At 37.6% G+C, this 25,926-nt stretch overlaps 1 protein-coding gene across 1 annotated transcript in view; it reads right to left on the minus strand.

Annotated features, from left to right (window-relative positions):
• CNBD1 (cyclic nucleotide binding domain containing 1) overlaps positions 1 to 25,295 on the minus strand; it is a 490,840-nt gene extending 465,545 nt beyond the window's left edge. The window contains exons 1-2 of the mRNA XM_052651586.1: positions 25,208 to 25,295; positions 2,244 to 2,316 (exon numbers count right to left, since the gene is read on the minus strand). Of these exons, the coding sequence (XP_052507546.1) occupies positions 2,244 to 2,316; positions 25,208 to 25,295 (161 nt within the window). The remainder of the gene's footprint in view (positions 1 to 2,243; positions 2,317 to 25,207) is intronic.
• Positions 25,296 to 25,926: the final 631 nt, after the last annotated feature.

Consider the following 25,926-nt stretch of genomic DNA (forward strand, 5'->3'; position numbering starts at 1 on the left):
CCTTGCTTGGATTGCAAGGAGATCAAAACAGTCAGTCTTAAAGGAACTCAGCCCTGAATATTCATTGGAAGGGCTGCTGCGAAAGCTGAAGCTCCAATACTTTGGCCACCTGATGGGAAGAGCCACCTCACTGGAAAGACCCTGATGCTGGGAAGGACTGAGGCAAAAGGAGAAGAGGGTGGCAGAAGGATGAAATGCTTAGACAGCATCACCGAATCAGTGGACATGAATTTGAGCAAAGACCAGGAGATACTGGAGGACAGAGGAGCCCACGTGCTGTAGTCCATGGGGTCACAGAGAGTCAGACACAACTTAGTGAGTGAACAGCAACAGCAAAATGTTTTCTAAAAGAATGAGCCAAAACCTATACATAGTCCCCCTAAAATGTGCCCCTTTCCAGGCCCATGGTGTTTACAAAAGGAAAACATCCAATAAATTCAGGGGAGCTAGTGTGAAAGAGAGGGGCTTCCCTGATGGCTCAGAGGTCAAGAATCTGCAGGAGAGGCAAGTTCAGGTCCCTAGGTTGGCAAGATCGCCTGGAGGAGGGAATGACAACCCGCTCCAGTATCGCTGGCTGGAACATCCTTTGGTCAGAGGAGCCTAGTGGGCTACAGTACAAAAGGCCACAAAGAGACATGACTAAGTGAGCACACACAGACAGTGTCTAACAGAAGGCACAGAAAACAGGGGACTACATAGAGGGGAGGAAGGCAGGACCGCCAGACTGCACCCGGACCCGGTGACTGTCTGATGAGGCAACACTGCCTGCGAGGGTTCTCAAGCCAGGAAGATGAAGGCTGGCAAAGTTTTAGTAGAATGGATTGTTTGGCAGACCCAGATCTACATGATTTAATCTCTCTTATTATGGTTCCTCAAGGGTAAGGAGGTAGAATCTAGAAATAAATTTTAAAATAAAATATCTGGCCTAGAAAGCAAAAGGAAAATAAGGGTAAAGGAAGCGTTCTGCTCCAAAAGCCTCACATAAAATCTTTCATGTGGAAAAAATAAAAGGGCTAAGGGGAGCCACATATAAATTCAACAGTCAAAAGCCTGGGTGAGCTTTTTTAAACAATAATAAAAATACTTATATAGCTCTTACCATGTACCAGATACTCTTTACATATACATTAGCTCATTTAATCATCCTAATAGTTCTTTGAAATGGATAAGACTGTTACCCCATTTTACTAATGAGAAAACTGAGGTAAAAAGAAATTATGTAACCAGTCCAAGGCCACACAGCTGGGAAGTGGCTGAGCCAGGATTAAAACCAGGCGACTTGCCTGACTCCATAGTAAGTTTATTTAATTCTTTACCCTATGGCAAAACATGCCATGTGTACAAAACGGACAGGAAGGCATAGTAAAAAATGTAAGCTTTGGAAAAATTTTAAAAAAAGAAAAAAAGCATAGCCTCCTCTCTTTCTCCAAGAAAGGAGGAGTAGAGAGATGCAAGATGTAAATAATTTATAAAAAACCATGTGATAATTTGTAAATAATTATGTAAATACTTTACATCAGTGAAGAGGTAAATAATTTGTAAATAACTTGTAAATAATTATGTAATAATTTGTAGATAATTATGTAAATAATTTACATCAATGAAGATGTAAATAATTTGAAGTGGTTAAGAGGAGATGTAAATAATCTGAAGTGATTAAGCAGATATGACTTAAGATGAGGCAAGGGCCTGTCCCAGTAAAGAAAAGCAGGAGGATAGATAGACGCTGATGGATAGGAAAGAAACTAGCTAGTTTTATAATTTCAAAAATCCAACTTGGGAAAAGGAGTTGACAAGAAAATAGATCTTTAAAAAATTGCATCTTCAAGTATCACATATCTTAGGTATCCTGAGCTTTAAACCAATATTTTTTTAGTTCTTTCTGTTGAATATATTTCAACTAGGCATCTCCTAGGCACTGCTAAAGTGCCTATTTCACGCAGGATTTGTGTTTTCGACCATTTGAAGCTTTTTTCTCTTATGACTACTTTTTGAGTACTAGAAAGGGTCCAGCTAGGGATGAGTTATGCGTGCTTCACACTAAATTGTTTCCTTAAAATGTGACATATATAGTCTGCCCCTTCAGTCTGGAGAAATAACCTCCAGGTTTTCAGATATTTTTATCTGTGTGGTAAATCAGGTACCTCTGAGAGTCAGCAATGGTTTATTACTCTACGTTATCCATGGAACAAACATATTCATATTCATTTGAGTGACAGGAAAAGAAAGGCATGATAACCTACCTGTGTTGTTTTCCTCTCATGTGGCATAATGCATTCAACTCACCATAATCAATGTTCCTAGATTTTTGCAAGTCTGCAAAAGTAAAAAAAATCAATTAAAAATGTAAGTTTCTGCAACCTTATTAACCAAATTTGCAAACAGAGTTTAATTGCAACCATTCATCATAGTAAAGTTATTCAGTGACTATGAAAATGAGGTATTACCAGACTTTATTTGATACACAAGAAGAATTGCATAGGGTGATTAAAAAGAGGAAAGAATTTCATGTTTTTCATGTATGTCAGATTTAGTCTGGCATATTTTATGTCTTTAATTCCAGTAAATGGAATGTTTATATCATATCACTTCTCTGGAAGCAAGCCTTTCAGAATCTTTATCCTATGCCTTTCAAACGTGAAGTGGTTCCAGAACTTCAGACCTGAAACTTCAAAGAAGAGCTTTCTTGAGGTCTCCCTCTCCCTCTTTATCACCCTGTCTATCTCTGAAATATTAGTCATTTTTGTTCGTTCCTATGCAGGGCCCGACCATTGGTGAACTCCTCATCAGAGCTCTACAGATCATCTTCCAGGATCTGCATTCAGTTTGCAATTCCTTCTAAAGTTCAAGTGTAAGCAAATCACACACACTCCCTTACAAGCAGAAAGATAGTAATCATAGCCAAGAAGCAAACTAATTGTCATTCCCCTTCAGTGCCAGAAAGAACTGACATCTTTCAGAGGAGATGAAAAGGAAGATAGAATATTGATGACAACCGTTATTACAAAGATGGGCACTCACATAACAGGTCCTCTCCACATCCCAGGAGAATGCATACTGTTGGAAATGTAGAATGGAAAGCAGTAGTAAATACTGAGGTGCACATTAGTCCTTCCCTTGGTGATCAGGTACTGAGAAAATCAGTGGCCTAATGCATTTCTAACCCTTTGTCAAAATGTATTCATTGGTCGCATTTCAATAAATGTATCTGCTTTAATGCCAGATTACAGAATCATAAATTTCAAAGATGTTTTAAGCCTTTTGTGACCTAAAAATGAATCAACAACAGATAAACACTTTCTAAATGCAAAACTGAGATTAGTAAAATTTAAACAAAAAACTGGCTGCTGCCTACCACATAAATCATCACCATTTAATAAATCTGAAAATTCTAATTGTACATTTTAGGTATCTTCTTACTTAAATTACTCAGTTAAAGCTTAAGGAAAAATTAATGAATTGCATTTTAGCATTATATGGAATGACTATTTTAAATGAATCAAATGACAAATTCTATCAAAATGCTTTCAGTATAGTAATATTTCTATTATAGGATATTATATAAAATTTTATAGTAGATTTATATACATGAGTTAAAAAAAAGACTTAACACGAAGTATTGATTTAGTCCATCTTCCTAACTGAGTTTAAGAACAGGGTCAGAAATAGCCCTGGGGACTGGTGTGGACATAAAAAGTGGATGGTGCCATAGAGATCTGGGAAAAGGACAAGGTTTGAGAAATTCTGACCTTGAAAGGGGCTTTGAAAAAGTAAATATATTCATCTTTCAGGTAAAGCAAAAATATAAAATCCATAGGACAGGTATTATCAGACTATGAATTGCCAGTAAAGAATAGAAAAATTGAAAGTTCACCTTGCCTGAGGAAAGCTGTAGCATCTGAAGGTCCAATTTTGCACAGGGCTTGGCACAGCCAAGTGAACTAAAAAACGTAGACTAGGCTAGATAGTACTCGCAGCCTAGAAGGATACTTTACAATTCACCAAAAACGTCTCCACTGATCCTCATTTCCAAGAGGTTTTGGTCACAAAGGTTTCACATAAAAACCACTGAGCAATATACTGGTGTTTTAGTCACTAAGTTGTGTCTGCCTGTTTTGACACCAGGGACCATAGCCTGCCAGGCTCCTCTGTCCATGGGATTCTCCAGGCAAGAGTACTGGAGTGGATTGCTTTTTCCTTCTCCAGGGGATCTTCCCGGCCCAGGAATCCAACCCCTGTCTCCTGCATTGCAGGCAGATTCTTTACTGACTGAACTATGAGGGAAGCCTCATTCCCAAGAGGTATTTATTTGTCACAGAGGTTTTACATAAAGGCCACTAAACAATATTTTAGATCTTGTCTTTCCTGCAGTTTCATTAAAAAGGAAAAAAGCAAAAGACTTTACCATAAATTATAAAGGTGAGCATTTCTGGTGATGAAATTTAATAGAAGGATAAGGCTTAGACAGTATAAAGAGGACTAAGCTTATATTATTTTCCAGTCTTTTTTCTCTTCATAAATATGTCTTATCTGAGATTTAAGCAAAAGTAGAAGAGGCTTAACCCTATATTGGGGATAAAAATAAAGGATTTTGAGAAGAGTAAGTTTGAAAAGAGATTAGTGGCTGATATAAATGAATGGTTATAAAGAATTTTAAACTTGAAATTCATGGTGAAATTAAAAACAATTATCTTTATCTATATCTTTACTGTGGTGAAGGAAATGGCAACCCACTCCAGTATTCTTGCCTGGAAAATTCCATGTACAGAGGAGCCTGGTGGGCTGGGCTACAGTCCCTGGGGTTGCAGAGTCAGATACAACTTAGCAACTGAGCATATCTTTAATTATATAAAAAGTTCACTGTATATTATTAAATTGAAAAACTAAACTTGCTCCATCTTGTCCGACTCTTGGCTCTCCCATGGACTGTAGCCCACCAGGCTCCTCTGTCCATGGAATTCTCCAGGCAACAATACTAGAGTGGGTAGCCATTCCCTTCTTCAGGGCATCTTCCTGACCCAGGGATTGAACCCATGTCTCCTGCATTGCCGGCAGATTCTTTACCATCTGAGCCACCAGGGAAGCCAATATCATCTTTAATACGGCCCATACATATGGCCCATATATATATATATATATATATATATATATATATATATACATATTATATATATATGTATGTGTGTGTGTGTGTGTGTGTATGGCCCATTATATATTATTGAAATAAAAGAAAAATCCAGTGTTTTATCTGAGTGACACATTGATGATCTCTTACATGTCTTAATATTACTTCAGCGGTAGATATATATTTTCATATTTGTGCAGTATGGTGAATTGTTTGTTTGTGATGGGTGTTATAAAGATATGTTAAAACATAAAGATACGTTTTGTGAGTAATAAGACTAAATTCAACGTTATGTTAACCGTGAACTTCCAGATGTTCAAACCGGTTTTAGAAGGCAGAGGAACCAGAGATCAAATTGCCAACATCTGCTGTATCATCAAAAAAGCAAGAGTGTTCCAGAAAACATCTACTTCTGGGTTATTGACTATGCCAAAGCCTTTGACTGTGTGGATCACAATAAATACTGTGGAAAATTCTTAAGGAGAGGGGAATTCCAGACCACCTGACCTGCCTCTTGAGAAATCTGTGTGCAGGTCAGGAAGCAACGGTTAGAACTGGACATGGAACAACAGACTGGTTCCAAATAGGGAAAGAAGGAGGTCAAGGCTGTATATTGTCACCTTGCTTATTTAACTTACATGCAGAGTACATCATGAGAAACACTGGGCTGGATGAAGCACATGCTGGGAGAAATATCAATAACTTCAGATATGAAGATGACACCACCCTTATGGCAGAAAGTGAAGAATTAAAAAGCCTCTTGAAGAAAGTGAAAGAGGAGAGTGAAAAAGTTGGCTTAGAGCTCAACATTCAGAAAATGAAGATCATGGCATCTGGTCCCATCACTTCATGGGAAATAGACGGGGAAAGAAACAGTGGCAGACTCTGTTTTTCTGGGTTCCAAAATCACTGCAGATGGTGACTGCAACCATGAAATTAAAAGACGCTTATTCCTTGGAAGAAAAGTTGTGACCAACCTAGACAGCATATTAAAAAGCAGACATATTACTTTGCCAACAAAGGTCTATGTAGTCAAGGCTATGGTTTTTCCAGTAGTCATGTATGGATGTGAGAGTTGGACCCTCAAGAAGGCTGAGTGCCAAGAATTGCTGCTTTTGAACTGTGGTGTTGGAGAAGACTCTTGAGAGTCCCTTGGACTGCAAGGAGATCCAACCAGTTCATCCTAAAGGAAATCAGTCCTGAATATTCTTTGGAAGGACTGATGTTGAAGCTGAAACTCCAATACTTTGACCATCTGATGCAAAGAACTGACTCATTTGAAAAGACCTTGATGATAGGAAAGATTGAAGGTGGGAGAAGAAGGGGACAATAGAAGATGAGATGGTTGGATGGCACCACTGACTCAATGGACATGAGTTTGGGTAAACTTCGGGAGTTGGTGATGGACAGGGAGGCCTGGCGTGCTGCAGTCCATGGGCTCGCAAAGAATCACGACTAAGCAACTGAACAGAACTGAACTGAAGACTAAATTATTTTTCTCCAACAAGCTTTCCCTTAAAAATATAACAGATAAATATCCTTTGCATAAAGCAAAGAGGAAGTGGTGGAATAAGTGAAGCCTTAACAATATTGTAAATGCATAACCACTATTTACTATGAGACTAGACTCATCTTAGTGGCTTATAGGGCAAGATAAAGGAGATGGACAGTGGAGCCAAAGAGAAAATGTGAGAATACGATGCGAAAATGTCAGAGTACGCATGCATGCCAAGTCACTTCAGTCGCATCTGACTCTGCAACTCTGTGGGCCATAGCCTGCCAGGCTCCTCTGTCAGTCAGATTCTCCAGGCAAGAATACTGGAATGGGTTGCCATTGGCTTCTCCGGGGGATCTTCCCAACCCACAGATCAAACCTGTGTTGCACATATCTTCTGCATTGACAAGCGTGTTCTTTACCAGTAGCAACACCTGGGAAGCCTACGAAACAGACTGCTTCAAAGTAATTACCTGTACCATACTCTAATGATGAATCCAGTGATAAGTAGAAATTTGCTTAATACAGTATTCAGAGTACAAATGGTTAAGTACCAGTAGTAACAGAAACATTATCAATAAACTTTTAGTAAGAATAGCAAGTCTCATACTAATACGTAGGAGTGAATTCTAGCATAGCAAGGTACAGAACAAGGAGTAGGGTAGGAGAAAGGAAAATTTCCATCAGAGGCTACAAGTGTAACTAATTCTCTGTGTGTGCTTGGATAGTTGATCTAGTTCTATGTTTCTATTAATAAATAAGCCTAAATTTCTGTAATAATAGCTAATAAATGCAGGAGGAGAAGGGGACGACAGAGGATGAGATGGTTGGATGGCATCACCGACTCAATGGACATGACTTTGGGTGACTCCAGGAGTTGGTGATGGACAGGGAGGCTTGACATGCTGCGGTGCATGGGGTCGCAAAGGACTGAGCAGCTGAACTGGACTGAACTGAACTGAAACATACCTATTCAGAGTGTTAACAGCCTGGGCAGGCAGGCCAGAGGCCCCCCAGGGACAGGAGGGAATAAACTGCAAGTGGCGGATTTTTTTTTTCCTTCTCTACGCAAAATTAAAGGAGGTTTCTTTTTTCTGTGTTGTCATGGTGACACCTGGTTCCACCTGAACTTAACTTCATCACAAACCCTGAGCTAACCAATGCAGTTTTTCTCATGGAAATGTCTTTCTTAGGATATGTTGATGGACTATGCATTTGCTTGGAAATCTGCCTTTCTTCAAGGTTCATGTCCATTGTTTTATGGCCCGGGATGACTCACCCTGTGCCATTGCTGTCTCATAATGCCTGTTGTGGGAGAGGGGACTGGTGCAACTCTCTCCGTTTTGAGATGTTTCCTTTCTCTAATTAGCAGCTTGCTAATAGGTATACAACTCCTTGCTAAAAACTGTCTCCTTCTAATGTCTATGTCAGAAGTTTTCACTATCTCTTTTATACTTTAATAAAACTTTGCTACATGAAAAGCTCTAAGTGATCAAGCCTCAGATTGAATTCGTTTCCTCTGGAGGCCATGAATCTGGGCATTGTTCGTGGCTCATAGCAGCAACCTTTCACTATGTCAATGGTTAATATTGTGTTTATTCTTCTCTCTTCAACTTTGCTGTTTTCTAAAATCCCAAAGTTAATTCTTCTTCCAATAACATTCAATAAACATAGGCACTTGAAATTTTTCAATTAAATAAACCATCAAAAGGCAAAGAAATAGTGCCCAATGAAGGGCTTCTAAAAATAAAAGTTGACATAACAACATGGACAATTATACAAGCAGGCCTTGTTGTTCCTACTCCTTGTCTGAACAGTTAAGACATTAAAATAAACATGTATTAACTGAAGAGGGGAAAATGAGGAGAATGTTATACAACAAATTATTTACACAGCTTCTGTTTATATCTTGATGAATGCAATCATCTACATCTTTATGACCTCAACTCACATTTGCTTTTCCACTCACTAAAATTTATCTTTCACCTTCATTATTTGTTAAAAATTGTATTTTTAAAAAATTATAGGAAATCCTGTAGTTTCTAGCCCAGTAACTTCTTTTCAGTCTTCATCTTACTAACCCATTTGACATTTGAAGTCTGGTGAAGTTTCTGCCTGTGAGACCTCTGTGACAACATGCCTTCCTAGCTTGCCTCTTCCTTATTAGGCTGCCCTACAAGCTGGAATCAAGATTGCAGGGAGAAATATCAATAACCTCAGATATGCAGATGACACCACCCTTATGGCAGAAAGTGAAGAGAAACTAAAACGCCTCTTGATGAAAGTGAAAGAGGAGAGTGAAAAAGTTGGCTTAAAGCTCAACATTCACAAAACGAAAATCATGGCATCTGGTCCCATCACTTCATGTTCGGAAATAGATGGGGAAACAGTGGAAACAGTGTCAGACTTTATTTTTTGGGGCTCCAAAATCATTGCAGATGGTGACTGCAGCCATGAAATTAAAAGACGCTTACTCCTTGGAAGAAAAGTTATGACCAACCTAGACAGCATATTGAAAAGCAGAGACATTACTTTGCCAACAAAGGTCCGTCTAGTCAAGGCTATGGTTGTTCCAGTGGTCATGTATGGATGTGAGAGTTGGACTGTGAAGAAGGCTGAGCGCCGAAGAATTGATGCTTTTGAACTGTGGTGTTGGAGAAGATTCTTGAGAGTCCCTTGGACTGTAAAGATATCCAACCAGTCCATTCTCAAGGAGATCTGCCCTGGGTGTTTTTTGGAAGGAATGATTCTAAAGCTGAAACTCCAGTACTTTGGCCACCTCATGCGAACAGCTGACTCACTGGAAAAGACTCTGATGCTGGGAGGGATTGGGGGCAGGAGAAGGGGACGACCGAGGATGAGATGGCTGGATGGCATCACAGACTCGATGGACGTGAGTCTGAGTGAACTCTGGGAGTTGGTGATGGACAGGGAGGCCTGGCCTGCTGCGATTCATGGGGTCGCAAAGAGTCGGACACAACTGAGCGACTGAACTGAACTGAACTAACTCGCATCTTCCCCCTCTGAGCATGCTGTCCACCAATCCATTCTCAGGGTCCCTGTCTTCTCTTCTCAGTTTAGACCCTCTCCTTGCATGACCTTCTCAGCACTCACATCCCCACTGTCACACATACGCTTCAGATCCTCACACCAAACTCTCTAGCCCAGAATTCTAAGCTTCACTCTGCTGATATTCATGTGAATGTCATCCAAGAAAATCAAACTCAAGATAGCAAAGACTTCAATGATAATTCCTCTCATACTTCTTTCCCCCAAAAGCCTGATCCTCTTCCTGAATCCTCCACCTGGGTTAAGAAAATCCTGTTATTTTCCATAACTCTATCGCCAACCTTGGGATCCTATTCTTTTGTTTCCCTTTCAGGGCCAATGTGTTATGAAACCCATCAATTCTGCCTCTTTTGAAATGCACTCTAAAGTATCTTTCAAACACGTCTTCTCCAATCCTAATGGTGTAGCCGCCAAGTAGGGCCGCTGTGAAGAAGCGCCACTGCCATGCAGGCCACACGTCAGGATCCCTCTTAGCGTCGCATCTGTCTTATTGCAATAATCTCTCTAGTCTCCCTGACTCCAGTCTCTTCTGTTCCAACCCATCCTTCATGCTAGTATCACAGTACTTTCTAAAATTCCGATGGTAGGGACTTCCCTGGCAGTCAGTGGTTAAGACTCCACATTTCCACTGGGTGTGGGTTTGATCCCTGGTGGGGGAGCTAAGATCCCATATGCCACACAGTGTGACCACAAAAAAGGGAAGAAAAGAAAATTCCAGTGGTGGTCACATAACTTTGCATGGAATACAATGCCTTTTTAAATCATAAATTAACCTCATTGAACTTCATTAAACACCACCACCATGTTCATCTCCCTTGCTACCCATGTTTCAATAACACATTTTCTACACATTTTCTATACATTTTCTATCTACTCCATGAACATATTTAGTCCTTTCATTATAATATTCTCTTTGGTTCTTTCCCAACTTAAAAAAAAAATAAAAACTTTAGATCCACCCCAAAAGTTAACTTGTCTGTGACATTTAACCTTCTCATCACTAAAAAAAAAGCAGTTTTACTAAACCTGAAAATAATTGTAGTGGAGCAAGCATCATCCTTTGTTATGATTTTTTCAATTGTATTTAATGTTTATTTCAATTTATCACTGTCCCCTAAAGGTAGGATCCATTATTCACTCATATATGAAACTCTAGAACTTATCACAATGCTTGAATTTAAATAAATATTGTTTGTTTTAAATTATAATGGAAAATTAGAACATTGTTCTATATGTCAGACAAAGGTCAGTTGTATGCAAGGAAAATAAAGAAAACCAATGAAGGCAGGAATAGCTGATGAATATAAAGTTTTAAAAGAACATGGCAAAGAATACCCACCAAAAGCTAATAGATGAACAAATGAAACAACTCTGCCCCTTGTAGGGTATTGCACATGAATCATTTTACCTTCTTTTCTACATGAGATTGAAGATCATGGAAATGTCATTTTTGGCATAAAAAGCTATTCACCATGACAAACAGCTCACTAAGTAAAAAAGTGTATAAAGGAGGAAATATTTCCAACTTCATTAAACTGAGGATTAAGCACATCTCCTTACTACGAAATTTGAAGAATATCAGCCAAATGATGTGATGTCAATGAACCTTAAAAGAAGCAAGCATATGCATACTTCTCTTGTTTGAGGAAACAAGCAGCATTCTCCAGGGGAAGACTGTACGGTCCTGGAGGATACAACCGATGAACTCTTACCTGGAATGGCAGGTTCTCGAGACTGGACACTCTCAAGAGCACTAAGCCCATGATATATATGAAATGTAGGGCTGAACAAGGATTCCACCTGTACTTACACTCTTTTTAAGAGTCAGGTTGTTGTAATGGTAAAACAGAGGGCAAATGTTAAATGACCATCACGGAAGCAGCTGATCTCAGTCATTAAAGAGAAATAGAGAAATCTCTACCAAGAAAGCTTGGCAGAATTATAACAGCTGAATTATGACAGCACTAATTAGAGACATACAATTTAGGGAAGAGTACAGAACAGAGGTGATGAGAAAGTGCTCACAGGTAACATGCAAGAAAATTCCACCAGTCTGCTGCCCTCGTTCATTCATTTTTCTTGCAAGTAATCCACCTTCAAAAAAATAACCATCATTCAATAATACTGATACCTAGGCATAACATACTCGAAGAGAAATTGTGAAAAACACTTAACCTATCAAATGAAAAATAATATGCATTAAAAGATGTAATAAGCAGGAAATGGGAAGAAAGTCCCACCACACACACACACACACACACAAACCCTTGATGGAAGAAAAATGACCTATAAGGCATTAAATATAAATAAAACGATAGAAATAAATTACAAATGAACAGGTTATATTCAGGAAAGGAAAGAAAAAATAATTAAAACAAAATCCACATTAGAAATAGCAAAACTGTCAATAGAGTATTAAGAAAATATGGTTCCAGAAGATAGAAGTTAACATCAATAGAGAAAAAAAAAAAAAGATGAAAGTGATAAATGAAGACAGGAGACACTACATGTGAAAACTACTCCTGAAGAAGGAAATAGTAACATTGGTAGGGTAGGGGTGGTGGGGAGGGGGGAATGCTCGAATATATAATACAAGAACATTTTTCTCATACAAAGACTTGAATCTGAAGAACTAAATACCATGACCCAGAACGGGAAAGAGAAAGCATAGTTCACGATCCACAAAGAGACCAGACATTTTAGATGTACTAGGTTACCAGCTAGACGTTGCTGTTTCAAAGGTAAACGATTATTTTAGCACCCAGCCAAAAGAGGAAGCGTCTCCTATAAGAAACAAAACTCATTTTGGCCCTAGTCTTCTCTGCAGCAAAGTCCTGGCAAACAGTAAGACAAATTTTTCCCTGACAAACAGTAAGACAATTTTTTCTTAAAGATAAATATAATGGTATTTTATAAATATATATAATAAATATATAAGGTATATATAAATAAATAAAAATAAATGTAACAAAAACTTCAAAGAATATAATGTACCATGAGTTCTCTGAAAAATACAATTTGATAGACATATGACTAAGCCTTAAATGGCATGGACTGTGCTAATAAAGGGCTCCCCAGGTGGCACAGGTGGTAAAGAACCTGCCTGCCAGTGCAGGAGTAGTAAGAGTTGTGAGTTCGATTCCTGGGTCGGGAAGATCCCCTGGAGGAGGGCACAGCAACCCACTCCAGCATTCTTGCCTGGGGAATCCCATGGACAGAGGAGCCTGGTGGGCTACCATCCATAGGGTCGCAAAGAGTCACAACTGAACCAACTTAGCACACATTCTAACAAAGGTTAAGTAAATCCTTAAACCTTCATGCAAATTTTAGATTCTCCGTAGATTCTAGTGGAGACAGTGTAAATAATAATGAGTAGCAAATTGGAAGTTTCTTCAGAGAAGCAAAAGTATAAAATATATTTGTATAAATTTCCTCACACAACAGATAGTAGTTCAGACTAAAGAACATTTAAAACTAATGGATGTGTACTAATAATATTTGAAGGTATGAATTTAGCCAAAGACTTTGACATTAATATTTATTAGACATTATTAATCAAATTAGGATATGGAGAAAGTTTTCTCATTTTGTACTAAACTGTCAATATCCATTGTCTAAAGTTAATGAGTCAAGCAATATAGGTTTAGATATGGGGCCTTACTATTAAATGTTTTCCAAATTAAATGGCATTAAAATATATAAATAAAAAATCACAGCTTTTGTATTAACAAATTAGCTATACCTCAATTTTAAAAATTGTTTAAAAAAAGCAAATTGGAAAGAAAAACTCAGGAGACAAAATAGCTTCCACAGTAAGTTTTTTTCCTTTTAACCCAAAAATTAAGTGGAAATTGAATCACTGAGGATATAATTATTTTACATAGTTAATGAGATATATAATCATATGTCAAATATATTCCTTAAATCAAAGAGCATATCAAAACTGAAATTATAAAATATCAAGAAAGTAAAAATAGTGAATGCTTTCATGAACCAATGGTATGTAATTAGTCTTTCTTTGGGGACAATACACTCCCCTAAATATATATATTACAACAAAGGAAAAGGAATTAAGCATTCTACTCAAGAAGTTAGAAAAAGAAAATTAAAATAATAAGAGAAATGGAAGAGAGAAAATGGGAAAGTAGAAATTAATGAACTTCTAAAACAGGAAAAATTGTTGAAAAGTAAGCAAATTCAAGAGGTTGTTCCCTGAAGGGAAAAAATAAATAATTAACTTATCTAAACAAGGAAAAAAAAGTCATAAGTACTCAATGTCGGAAAGATAACTGGGGTGTAATTAACTTGAAATATCATAAAGATAATGTACTTTTTACAACTACATGCAAAATAATTAAAATTCTGATTTAAAAATGAGTGAGTTTTCAGGAAAATGTGTATTTCCTAAATTGACCCTAGAAGGGAGAGAAAACCCAAATAAATAATTTGCCTTGAAAGAAGTAGAAAGTAATCTCACAGTTCAGTTTCTCTCTCTCTTACACACACACACACACAAACAGACAAATGTATCAAAGCAAGGTGTTATCGCGGTGAATTCTATCAAATTTTTATAGAAGTAACTCTAATGTTAGTTAAATGTTTCAAACCACAGAAAAAAAAACCCTTCCAAATTTCTTTGATGAAGCAAGTAAAGCAATGATGGTGTGAAAATGAAAAACAGACACTGATCTCGTAAATAAATAAAGATGAATACGTTTATTAAGTCCAGAAGCATATTAACATAATCATACCCACAAAAATGTAAGATTACCATAGTAATTTGAAGAAATTTCAAGTTACAACGATATAATTTGCCACAAGTGAACATTTTAAAAATTATAACTTCAACAGATGCAGAAGTCGTCAATAAAATTCAACACTGTTTTTTAATAATTTAAGTTGAAAAAAGGTTCTTAACTTGATGAATATATCAAACCAAAAGACAGCATCATATTTAATGTTGAAACGCCAAAAGCAACAGCATAAATTGAGGAACAGAATACAAACATACACTAGTGCAACACATGTCTGCAAGTACCAAGAAACATGATTTGATAAAAGAAATATGCAAGTTATAAAAAGACGGGAAAAAGAGACCAAAAAAAGATCACTTAACAGAGATCACCATAACAAATGTAACACTAATAATGGAAAGGTTTGAAAAACTGTAAGAAATACTAAAATATAACACAGAGACAAGAAGTAAACAAATGTTAGAAAAATGATGCTAATTTGAGGGTGGGGTGATCTGAGAGAATAGCATTGAAATATGTATGTTACCATATGTAAAATCAATGGCCAGATGCAAGTTCAATGCATGAACCGGGTCACCCAAAGCCGGTGTACTGGGACAACCCTGTATAGGATGGGGAGGGAGGTGGCGGAGGGGTCAGGTTGAGGGGAACACATGTACGTCTGTGGCCGATTCATGTTGATGTATGGCAAAACCAACACAATATTGTAATTATCTTCCAATTAAAATAAATTTTTTAAAAAGAGAAAAATGGTGCCAATAGACTTAGTCAATGCAAGGCTGCCACAAACTTTCATTTTGTAAAACATGCAATATCTACAACACATAATAAAACAAGATATGCCTATTAAAAAAAGAATGAATAAAGAAGACAAAATTATTTGATAATATTGTAATAATTAATATTGTAAGTATTACAATATAATAATATTATAAGTAGAAAACAGAACTTCATAGATGGAAATTCCCGTAGGGTATCAATTTAAGTGGCTAATTATAAGAGTAACTAGATATTCAATAGCTTTTACCTTCCTCTGAACCAATGAGTCCCAAAACTGCTGAGAGAGTAGAGAAAGGTAGGCGTCAATTCCAGCTGTAGGTGTGGGGTGATGATAGGGTGTCCCAAGGCACAATACCGGGGTGGTGGGCACCCACACGTGGGGTGGGCCCGGGAAGAGTATTAGAGGCCAAGAGGGGTAAGGACCACAAAAGTGGGAAATGGGAAGGGTCAGGATGTGCCAGGGTTGAGTGTAGGACCCTCAGTGGGGATGAGGAGAGGGGCAGTGGTATGAAAAATGGGCCTCATACAGGGGAACTGGTCAAAGGCGTTTGGATTATAGGAGCACGGTTTCACACTTGAGAGAAGAGACTTACAAATATAGAAGGAGAAGACCAAAATGACTATAGAGTTGCAACACTAAGTTGCAATAGAAATAAATTGATATGCAAGCAAAAATAACTGTAAAATCTAATTCCTTAAATCTGTCCACTGAGAGGGGCTGGGAGCAGTAACGCTCTAACATCGAAGAACACCCAGAGTACTTTGATCTTGATTTTTAAATCCAAGTCTGCATTAAAATGAACCAGAGTTCTTTGGGAAAATGGCTGGTCTGTGGGCTCAGGTAGGGAAAAGTACAAGATGAACCTGAAAAAATCATATTGCTCTAGGAAGGAAAATGCTTAACAACCTTGAGAGCACTCCCAGTGGCCAGATTGAATAATTAAACAGTTTAGGCATCAAAACATATAATGATAGTAATTTATCAAAATACTTTGAATTGACTGTTGCTGTTATTGTTTAGTCACTGAATCATGTCCCACTCTTTTGTGACACCACGGACTATAGCCCGCCAGGCTCCTCCATCCATGGGATTCTCCAGGCAAGAATACTGGAGTGAGTTGCCATTTCCCACTCTAGGGGATCTTCCTGACCCAGGGATCGAACCCACATCTCCTGCTTGGCAGGTGGATTCTTTATCGCTGAGCCACCAGGGAAGCCCTTTTGAATAAATGAGGAAATCATAATTTTACAATGATTAATTGATTAAATATTTGAGAATAAATAGAATATTTATATACTTTCAAAATACTTTTTGGCAAAATACTTATTAATTATGAAAAAGGAAAGAGTAATTTACAGCAAAGTTCTCTGTGTATACTGAAATCAACTGATTAAAGTAAAATTATGCACCACCTGGTAAGATGGAAGGAGAACACAGAATCACTTCTGTGACATTCCTGCCAAAGATATCTGACTTGAATCTAATCATAAGGAAATATCAGACAAATCAAACTGAATCATAACCTACTAATAATGGTTTGTAATCTTCCAGCATCAAGGTCATGAAATGCAGGGAAAACTTAGAAACCATTCCCGACTAAAGGAGATCAAAGAGACGAGACAATGAAATGCAATGTGAGATTTTAAATTGAATCCTTTACTTACAGAAGATTATAAGAACAATTGGCTAAATTTGAATGTGGTCCAAAGATTAGATTACAGTAATTTATCTGTGTTAAGTTCCTGGTTGTGATGAATGTACTGTGATTACATAATAAGAGAATGTCCTTGTTTTTCAGAAATACATAATAAAATATTTAAGGATGATGGAGTGTCAAATGGCTCTGGAAAAGTATATTTCTTTATGTTGAATTTACAGCATTTCAGTACAATTGTGGCTTCAATTTTTTATTTTATCTTTTAATTCAATAGCTTCTTTGTATGACTTTTATAGTTAGAAAACATAATGAGGAAAAGATTTTTATAATAAAAAGGAAAAAATTAAATGCCCAGGAATAAGCTTTATTTAGTGTCATAAATGGACACCTGCATAACTTGGAAGTAGAAAGGTTGAATAAAGATACCAGTTCCTAAGTAGAAAAACTCAATACCATAAAGATGTCTGTTCTCCTTAAGTTAATTTTAAATTTAGCACATTTTTTCCAGATAAAATACAAAAACGTTTATTTGTTGAAGAAGCCCAGATAGTTCTAAAGTTCACAAAGGAAAATAAAAATGGAAGAATAGCCAGAAAAATGTCTTTTAAAAAAGAGTAATCAGTAAAGATTAATCTTACCAGGTATTGAAATATAAGGTTTCAAAATTATAACAGTTCAACATGAATGCATAAGTAGATGAGAGAAAAGAAGAGATTAGTGTCAAAAGTAATAATATACTACAAATATAGATCCAGAATAAATGTAAAAATTTAGTATTTAATAAAAACTGACATTTTAGATTAGTAATAAGAATTACTCAACAAATGGTGTTAGAACAGTTGGTTGGTCACTTGGAAAAATATTGTGTTGTAGCCTTACATCACTATTCTAAAGTAAATGTATTCAAAATGATTTTTAGATGCACCAAATATTTATTCAACAAGTTTAACACTGAAAAATAAAACTATACAAACACTAAGAGAATGCATGAAGGAAATATGTTTAAATTTTGATATGAAAAATGACATTCTAAGCAAGAATCAATAACAGAGGACAAAGCTACGCAAACATCCTAAAATCTTTGTCAGACACAAAAATCATAAAGACAAAAGAAAAATACAAACTGAGAAAAATACTTGTAAAGCTCAAGCTGAAAGCCTCGTTTCTTTTATAAACAAAGAGTTGTTTTAAGTAAAAGGGAAAACAAACCTCAGTGAATGGGCAAGGGACATAAACAGCTATTCACATAAATACAAATTGCCAAAAATATATGAAAAGATTCTAAACCTCGCTATTTAAGAAAAATAAATAAAGAGCAGTTAAAATTGTTTCCAATTAATTTATTGACAAACATTTGTTTTATAATACATAATATCAGTAGAAATGCTGTAAAATAGAAGTTTACATTCATTGATGGTAGGACTAGAAATTAGTAGAGCCTCTTTAGAAGACAGTATCAGTAATCAAAATTTAAAATGCACACATCCTTTGGCCTTGCAGTTCTATTGAAGCACTTACTTACCAACTGTAAAAGGTACATGCAAGGTGTTTATTTGATTTTAACAGCAAAACGTGCTAGAAACAAATTCCCACCCTATTAGTTAGGATCCAGTAGCCAAGGAACAGAAGCCATATCAGTATTTAAATGGAAAAAAATAATACAAAGGACTGTTAGGGATTAAAGAGATGAAAAGACAAAAAAAGGAACATCACATACCACGCAGAAAGCATCTACCACCAATATTTCTGCTGATGAAGGTTTAATTACTAAAACTTAGAAACTGGATCAATGGCCCTACAAAGCTGAAACATGGCCCTCTGGGGACAGGGCCTAAGCAGCTGGCACTGGATATTTGAAGGGAGGTGATGGGGCTATTCCTGAGAATGTCGGGAAAACTGCAAACGGAATTAATTGCTGCTGCTGGAACAGCCAGCCACTGCCTCGGTGAAAAACACATTTCTGGTGAGATATTAACAAGGAGAAACAAACCAAAAACAGAAATCAGAAGAATAAACACTTTCCTTAACTTTCTTCCTGCCTTCCAATCCCCCTCTAACACTGCTCTTCACAGAGCCTGATAGGAGGCCACATTTCTTCTTGGGAAAAACTGGTTTGCAGAGTCCCAGCCCCAGTTTCATAAAGCAGAATATAGAAGGGTGGATTAGAAGATGAGACACACTAACTTAAACATCCTTTAGTAGCATTTTCTTGTATTCAAACACATATAAACATGAATATGCTTGGAAAACTCCGAGAAAAAATAGTTTTATGATACTTCTGAGGATAAGATCAGGAGTACGGGTTGGGAGGAAGACTCACTCAGCTTTTAATATTCTCATGATTCTGTGTGTGTGCTCAGTTATGTCTGATGCTCTGCAACCCCATGGACTGTATGTACCCCGCCAGGCTCCTCTGCCCGTAGGATTTTCCAGGCCAGAATACTGGCATGGGTTGTTATTTCCTACTCCAGGGGATCTTCCTCCCTCAGGGATAGAATCTTAGGCCTCTTAGGTCTCCTGCATTAGCAGGCAGGTACCATTAGCATGACCGGGCCTTGTGTCTGATGCACGTACTATTTATGTAATGATTTGTAAAAGAAAATTCACCAAAATTCCCACAAATTGAGATTTATTCATTCTTCTGTCAATTTACTAAACACTTGAATGTTAAGCATTAGACAAACAAATTTTTCTCAGTATCAGGGTCTTTTCAAATGAGTCAGTTCTTCACATCAGGTGGCCAAAGCATTGGAGTTTCAGCTTCAACATCAGTTCTTCCAATGAATATTCAGGACTGATTTCCTTTAGGATGGACTGGTTGGATCTCCTTGCAGTCCAAGGGATTCTCAAGAGTCTTCTCCAACACCACAGTTCAAAAGCATCAATTCATCAGCGCTCAGCTTTCTTTAGGTCCAACTCTCACATCCATACATGACTACTGGAAAAAACATAGTTTGACTAGACGGAAATTTTTGGCAAAGTAATGTCTCTGCTTTTTAATATGCTGTCTAAGTTGGTCATAGCTTTTCTTCCAAGCAGCAAGCGTCTTTTAATTTCATGGCTGCAGTCACCATCTGCAGTGATTTTGGAACCCCAAAAAATAAAGTCTGTCTCTGTTTCCATTGTTTCCCCACTTATTTGGGGAAACATGGCATTTATGTGCCATGAAGCAATGGAACAAGATACCATGATCCTTGTTTTTTGAATGTTGAGTTTTAAGCCAGCTTTTTCACTCTCCTCTTTCACTTTCAAGAGGCTCTTTAGCTCCTCTTCATATGAGGCTTTTAAGTCAGTACTATTTTGTACCTGCCCTTTGTGACTCTCATTACCTTGATCCTGGGGGCCAAAGAGGACTCTGTGGGCTGCTGCCTTGGCAGCTGTAAGAACTGCTTCCACGAAAGGGAAGCACTTGATTCTGCCCTTCTGGAAGGTTGTGATTCTACCCTACTACAGCCTTCTGAGCACAATTGCCAAATAGGGTCACATGAATGTTTACTCCTAGAAACCTCTCTCATCCTCCTGAGAAGTGTTGCAGGTAGGTTTAAAGAACATCAATCAAATAATTTTAGCTGCATTTTACCCTTTATCAAGTGTAAAGTTTATGACATGAGAGACAGACTTAAGCCCAATCATGAAAAGTTTAAATGCCAGATTAAGGGAAATGAATTGTGATCTAATTTTTGGAGGAGAGTAGGGCCCTGATAATTTTTGAGCAGAGAGTTACTATGATCTAATTTTAAATCATCATATCACCAAGAAGATGTGGTCCACAATGTATGTTGGGAGGAAGGTGACAGAGGATGCAGATGGCTGGAGGGGCGACGCCAGAGGACTGAAGCAGGAGCTACTGCAGAGACGATGGCCGGGAGCAGAGCAGAAAATAGCCTGAGACTGGGGGTGACCCAGAGTGACGTCTACAGAGACCTGACCTGTGATGAGCTGCAATTTACTTCAAGGTCTCCTGCCTGAACACCGCAGTCACAATTAAGCTCAAGTTTAAGTTGCCATGCAGGAGACCTGGGTTCAATCCCTGGTCCGGAGGATCCCATGGAGAAGGGAAAGGCCATTCACTCTTGTGTTCCTGCCTGGAGAATTCTATGGATCGAGGAACCTGGTGGGCTACAGTCCATGGGGTCGCAAAGAATCAGACACGACTGAGCGACTAACACTTTCACTTTTTTTCACTTAAATTGAGGTAACTTCATTTCTAAAGGCCATTCAAGATTTTCTAACAGAAAGTACAAGCACGTTGAGAACCAAAGTAAAAACTCTACCTTTTCATTAAAATATTCATCCTTTCTCCTTTGAGACTTAAAGAAAAATTTCAGTGACTTTTAAACTGAAACAAAGCAGAGAAAACAACTTTCCAAAATTTCTTTTCCTAAACTATCTGATGTTATGTTCCATTAGGATGATGATTGATTACACTCACACAGAGACACACACAATAACTCAACCCCTCTTTTTCCATCTTTTATCCCTTCTTGGAATACCCATTCTCATCTGTTTCAGCTCTGTTTTTCAGCTTTGCTTTCTTTACCCATTACAAAATCTGCTTCTCTGCAAATGAGTCCCAACCCCCCTTTTCTTACTTGGACTCCTAGGATTTGAATAGTGTAGAACTTTAAAATGAAGTAATATTCCCCCTTACAGATAAATATACATTCTGAGGGTCTTTTCATCTTTTGCTATGAGAGAAATAACAACTCTCAAAATACAGGAAATGCCATTGAAGAGTTAGTAATGATGACACCATTTTTTTTATATGCCCTTAAAATGAAAAAGAGCAAAGGAAAGCATTTATTTAGGAGTAGTATCTTGTTCCTAAATTCCTTCAAGTGTCTCTGATCTTATCTTGAGTGCTTTTTTTCCTTCTGCATCACCATATGTTGGAACAAGCAAAATGTACCCACTGATATCTTGTGAACCTGAAACCCATTTGTTACTGGGAAAGCAAACAAACAAACCCTTTTGTTAAAGCACAGAAATTATCAGATAAACCAATACAAAATGCAAAGCACACTTTTGAACTTGTCCTTTCTCAGAAGGATAAACCTAATAAGTATAAATAAAATAAATGTATAACTTATTAACCCAAACAAAGGTAGCTAACTGGACCATACTAATTATAGGTGTGAAATGATTTCCTCCAGCCAAATGCTAAAGGAGAGCTCACTGTCTCCTTAAAAAAAAAAAAAAAAAAAAAAATTAAAACATTTTTCTTCCTTTTGTCTCTTCAGAAAATCAACTGCTAATAATAACGGATCTAATGTGTCCCTAGATTAGATGCTGTTTCACATAGGTGGTAAACTACTGCAGGTTTAGCTAACTTGTAAGATTTTTTAAATATAAAGGAAAAAGTGGTATGACATTTTTGTTTTCAAAAACAATCATCTCTTTCCTGGGTTATGAAGAATCCAGAGATACAAGTCAAAGAGAGTGTAGAAGTCTTGAAAGTTTCAAAGAAAATATTTGTAAGTGACTCAAGAAGCTTAACTACTGGAGTGTTTGTGGGTCTGAATTTCAGAGCCAAGGAGATAGCACTGGGGCAGGGTAGGGGGTGTTTAAAGACGTGTGATATGTTCTCTTCCTGAAATCGACAGTGTCGAGGTAGATGGCAAAATTCAAACAAATGCATCACCATCATTTAAGTGGTAAACTGTGTAAGGGATTTCAGGGTAGTGGGCAAGGAGGAAGCTGAAGTGTGGCTGACTTTGTTGCTGGTTTATGAGGAGAGGAAATTCATAACAAGGATGATACTGTGAATAATCTCTACCACTTGACACCTACGTGAACATTAGTATGACACTTAAGCCTACCTGTCCCTAACTGTAAAATATAGCATGTGTTGGTTTTGTGTTACCATTGTAACAAATTACCACCAACCTACTGGCTTAAAGCAACACAACTTTGTTATCTTACAGTTCTCTAAGTCAGAAGTTTGAAACAGGTCTCACAAAGCTAAAATCATATTGTCAGCAGGACTGCATTCCTTCTACAAACTCTAGAGAAGAATCCATTGCTTTTCCAGCTTATAGGGGCCACCTGAATTCCTTGCATTACCTACTCCTTCTATCTTCAAAGTCAGCAACAGCCAAGCCAGCCTTTCTCTGCAGGAGACCTGGGTTCGATCCTTGGGTCAGGGAAGATCCCCTGGAGAAGGAAATGGCAACCCACACCAGTATTCTTGCCTGGAGAATCACATGGACGGAGGAGCCTGGTGGGCTACAGTCCGTGGGGTCACAAAGAGTCGGACACGACTGAGCGACTTCACTTTCATCTGCCACAGAGTCTTCCCTCTTCCACTTATAAGGACCCTTCAGATTATGATGGGCCCACCAGATATTCCAGAACACTGTCTCATCTCAAAGTCAGCGGATTAACAGCCTCAATTTCATCTGTAACCTGAAGTCCACGTGCCAAGTAACACAGCATATTCATAGTTCAAGGGATTAGGACATGGACATCTTTGTGGTAAGCAAGCCATTATTCTGCTTACCACAGAGCTCATGGGTTCTTGTAGAAAATAAATGAAATAACAGCATAACGTGCAAAATATTTATACGCTGCCTATAGAAAGCCCTCAATAAATGTTATCCACATATGAAATTTACAGAGAAAGTAGACGTGACTCACTAAACATAACATAGCTAACCTGATCCTATGTAAACAGAATATAGATAATGCCTAGACTTTCTTTAAGATCCCTATCTGCACCTTCCTATTTATGCCACATTTTGAGTAACTCCTTTTCATATCTCCTTTATAATTCAGGTTCAGTCATATTTGGGTTGAGAGCATCCTCACACACACTTTCATGAGATCATTGTTTCAGCAGAGTTTAATAGGGGAAACTGCTGACTTGTTAGAGTTAGCACAAAGACACAGCTACTAAGCAAGCCAGACACATATCTACAGAGAAGTCACAGACAGAACATGAAGCAGGAAACTCTAAAGGGACAATCGGGAGCTCCGCGCCTTTCCATTATGTTCTATTCAGTTCTGAGATCTAAATTGCTGCTGATTTTTCATCTTTTAATCACTTCACACAAGTTAAGTGTCCTTGGGAGACACTACAGAGGGTAGCACATATCTCATCCCATTGATTCTAAATTAATTTGATCTTTAAACTCCCAGCTACTGTAGTTCCTAGGCTGCTAAAAAAGAAACCATTTTAGAGTAACTTTTTTCTGTACAGTAGAGACTGCCGCTTTTTGACAAAATTACATTTGACATTTATTTTCACGGACATTGAAATATGATTTTGACTACATACAAGAATTTTTGCACAATAATAATAAAAACATATAGAAGTAACTTATGTAAGAGTAAATTTGATTTAACATAAGGACTTCATTTAATACTCTTCAAGGCTTAAGTAGAGCCTTTCAAATGGTATCAAGTGCTGTCTGTGGCAACTTTTTGCTGGTGACTATGTTCATTAATTTAAAATATATATATATATACATAAAAGTTAATTCTCAGAGGAAGGTAAAAAGCAGACGGGTTAGCTTTTTCAAATCAATGCTGGAAATTTGCCCAGTCAATACTAAAATAATAAGGTAAATGCATTATTGAAGTTGAAAAGGTCACAATTACTGCTGGTATCTAAAAATTTTTTTAAATCTCAGCTATCACTGGGACTATTACATATTATTAGTCGGTGTATTAGTGATCAAATAATAGATCTATGAATTTGATGACTATGAAGAGAGGTCTTGAGAAAAATATTCTGGTTTATTCTGACTCTATAAAATAAGGAAACACTGTAAATTATATAAACTTCAAAATGTTTAACTCAAAACGTATAGTTCCTTTAATATTGTAAACCAAAGACTACAAAATTAAAATAAAATGGGAATACATTTCAGAGCAAGAAAAATGGGAATTATGTCTTTTTTTCCCTTGAAAATTTTAAATAAGAATTCTCCTAGTAAAAATTATGCATGAATTAACTCACAAAGGTCAGGCTATAAGCCTAACTCTCGGTAGGCACCTGGAGACTTGTCAGAAGCAAGGGACTTGTTCACAGGTGAGACAACCGACCTCTCTAAGCCTTCGTTGTTTCCATTTTTAAACTATTTGTTATTTGAAGCTCTGAGAGCTCATAAAAATGCTCATTTTACAAAGTAAAGCACTGGAAGCCTAGAGAACGAAAATGTTATCAGAAGGACACAGCAGAATCGGCACACCTGTGTTCTTTCCAGTCCACTATGCTCTCAGTAAGGCTCCCAGGGTGCCTACCAACCCTGAAAAGCCCCATTTGTTTTCTCTGGGGTCAGTACCACTGAAAAAAATGGTGGACCCTACAGGTTTTCCCACTCACTTGGAATACTGCGAAGTGGAGGAGGCGGCACATTGCTTACAGCTATCATATGGGATAAAATGGCTGCCGGAAGAGAAGACATAGGCATCGTGATGGCTCAAAGGCAGCTGACCAGAGGCTTCTTAAGAGGCAAATGACCTCCTCTCCTTGAGGCATCACAAAGCGGAACGCTTAAGGAATGCCCTGATAGGTAAAGTAACATGGAATCTTCAAGTTCACAGTTCTACGTGTGTATACGTATTCTAAGAGTGAAACCTAGACCAGGAGGAGAGAGAGTTTAGTCCAGTGGAACTTATGAAGGAGGCTTTGTGAGCTACCGTGAGCAGTAAGGACTGAAGAGGGAAGTGATAACGTACAGGCAGGGACAGCAGAATCCATAGCACTCAGGAGTCTAGGTTGGGTAAAGGAAGAATTCATGTCATTGCTCTTTCACTGTCCTGAGCCTTTTTTTCAGCTTGCTAAATGTCTGCATTAGTATTGGAAACCTTTTCTGTAACAGTAGCAACAGGATTATTTATACTGCTCTCCAAGGCTACATACATACAATAAAACATACCTTGTAATGATCAGACACCAGTACACACCATATTCTGCTAAGGTATAATATGTTTTTTCTTGTTTTCTTCTGCTTCACAATAATTAAGGCTCACAACAACAGCCAGGATTTAGAGTCTTAATGCATCTTCTACTTCTGCATATCATCTCTGAAGGCATTTAAA

The sequence above is a fragment of the Budorcas taxicolor genome, chromosome 14, assembly GCF_023091745.1.
Source record: "Budorcas taxicolor isolate Tak-1 chromosome 14, Takin1.1, whole genome shotgun sequence".
In the NCBI taxonomy this organism is placed as follows: domain Eukaryota; kingdom Metazoa; phylum Chordata; class Mammalia; order Artiodactyla; family Bovidae; genus Budorcas; species Budorcas taxicolor.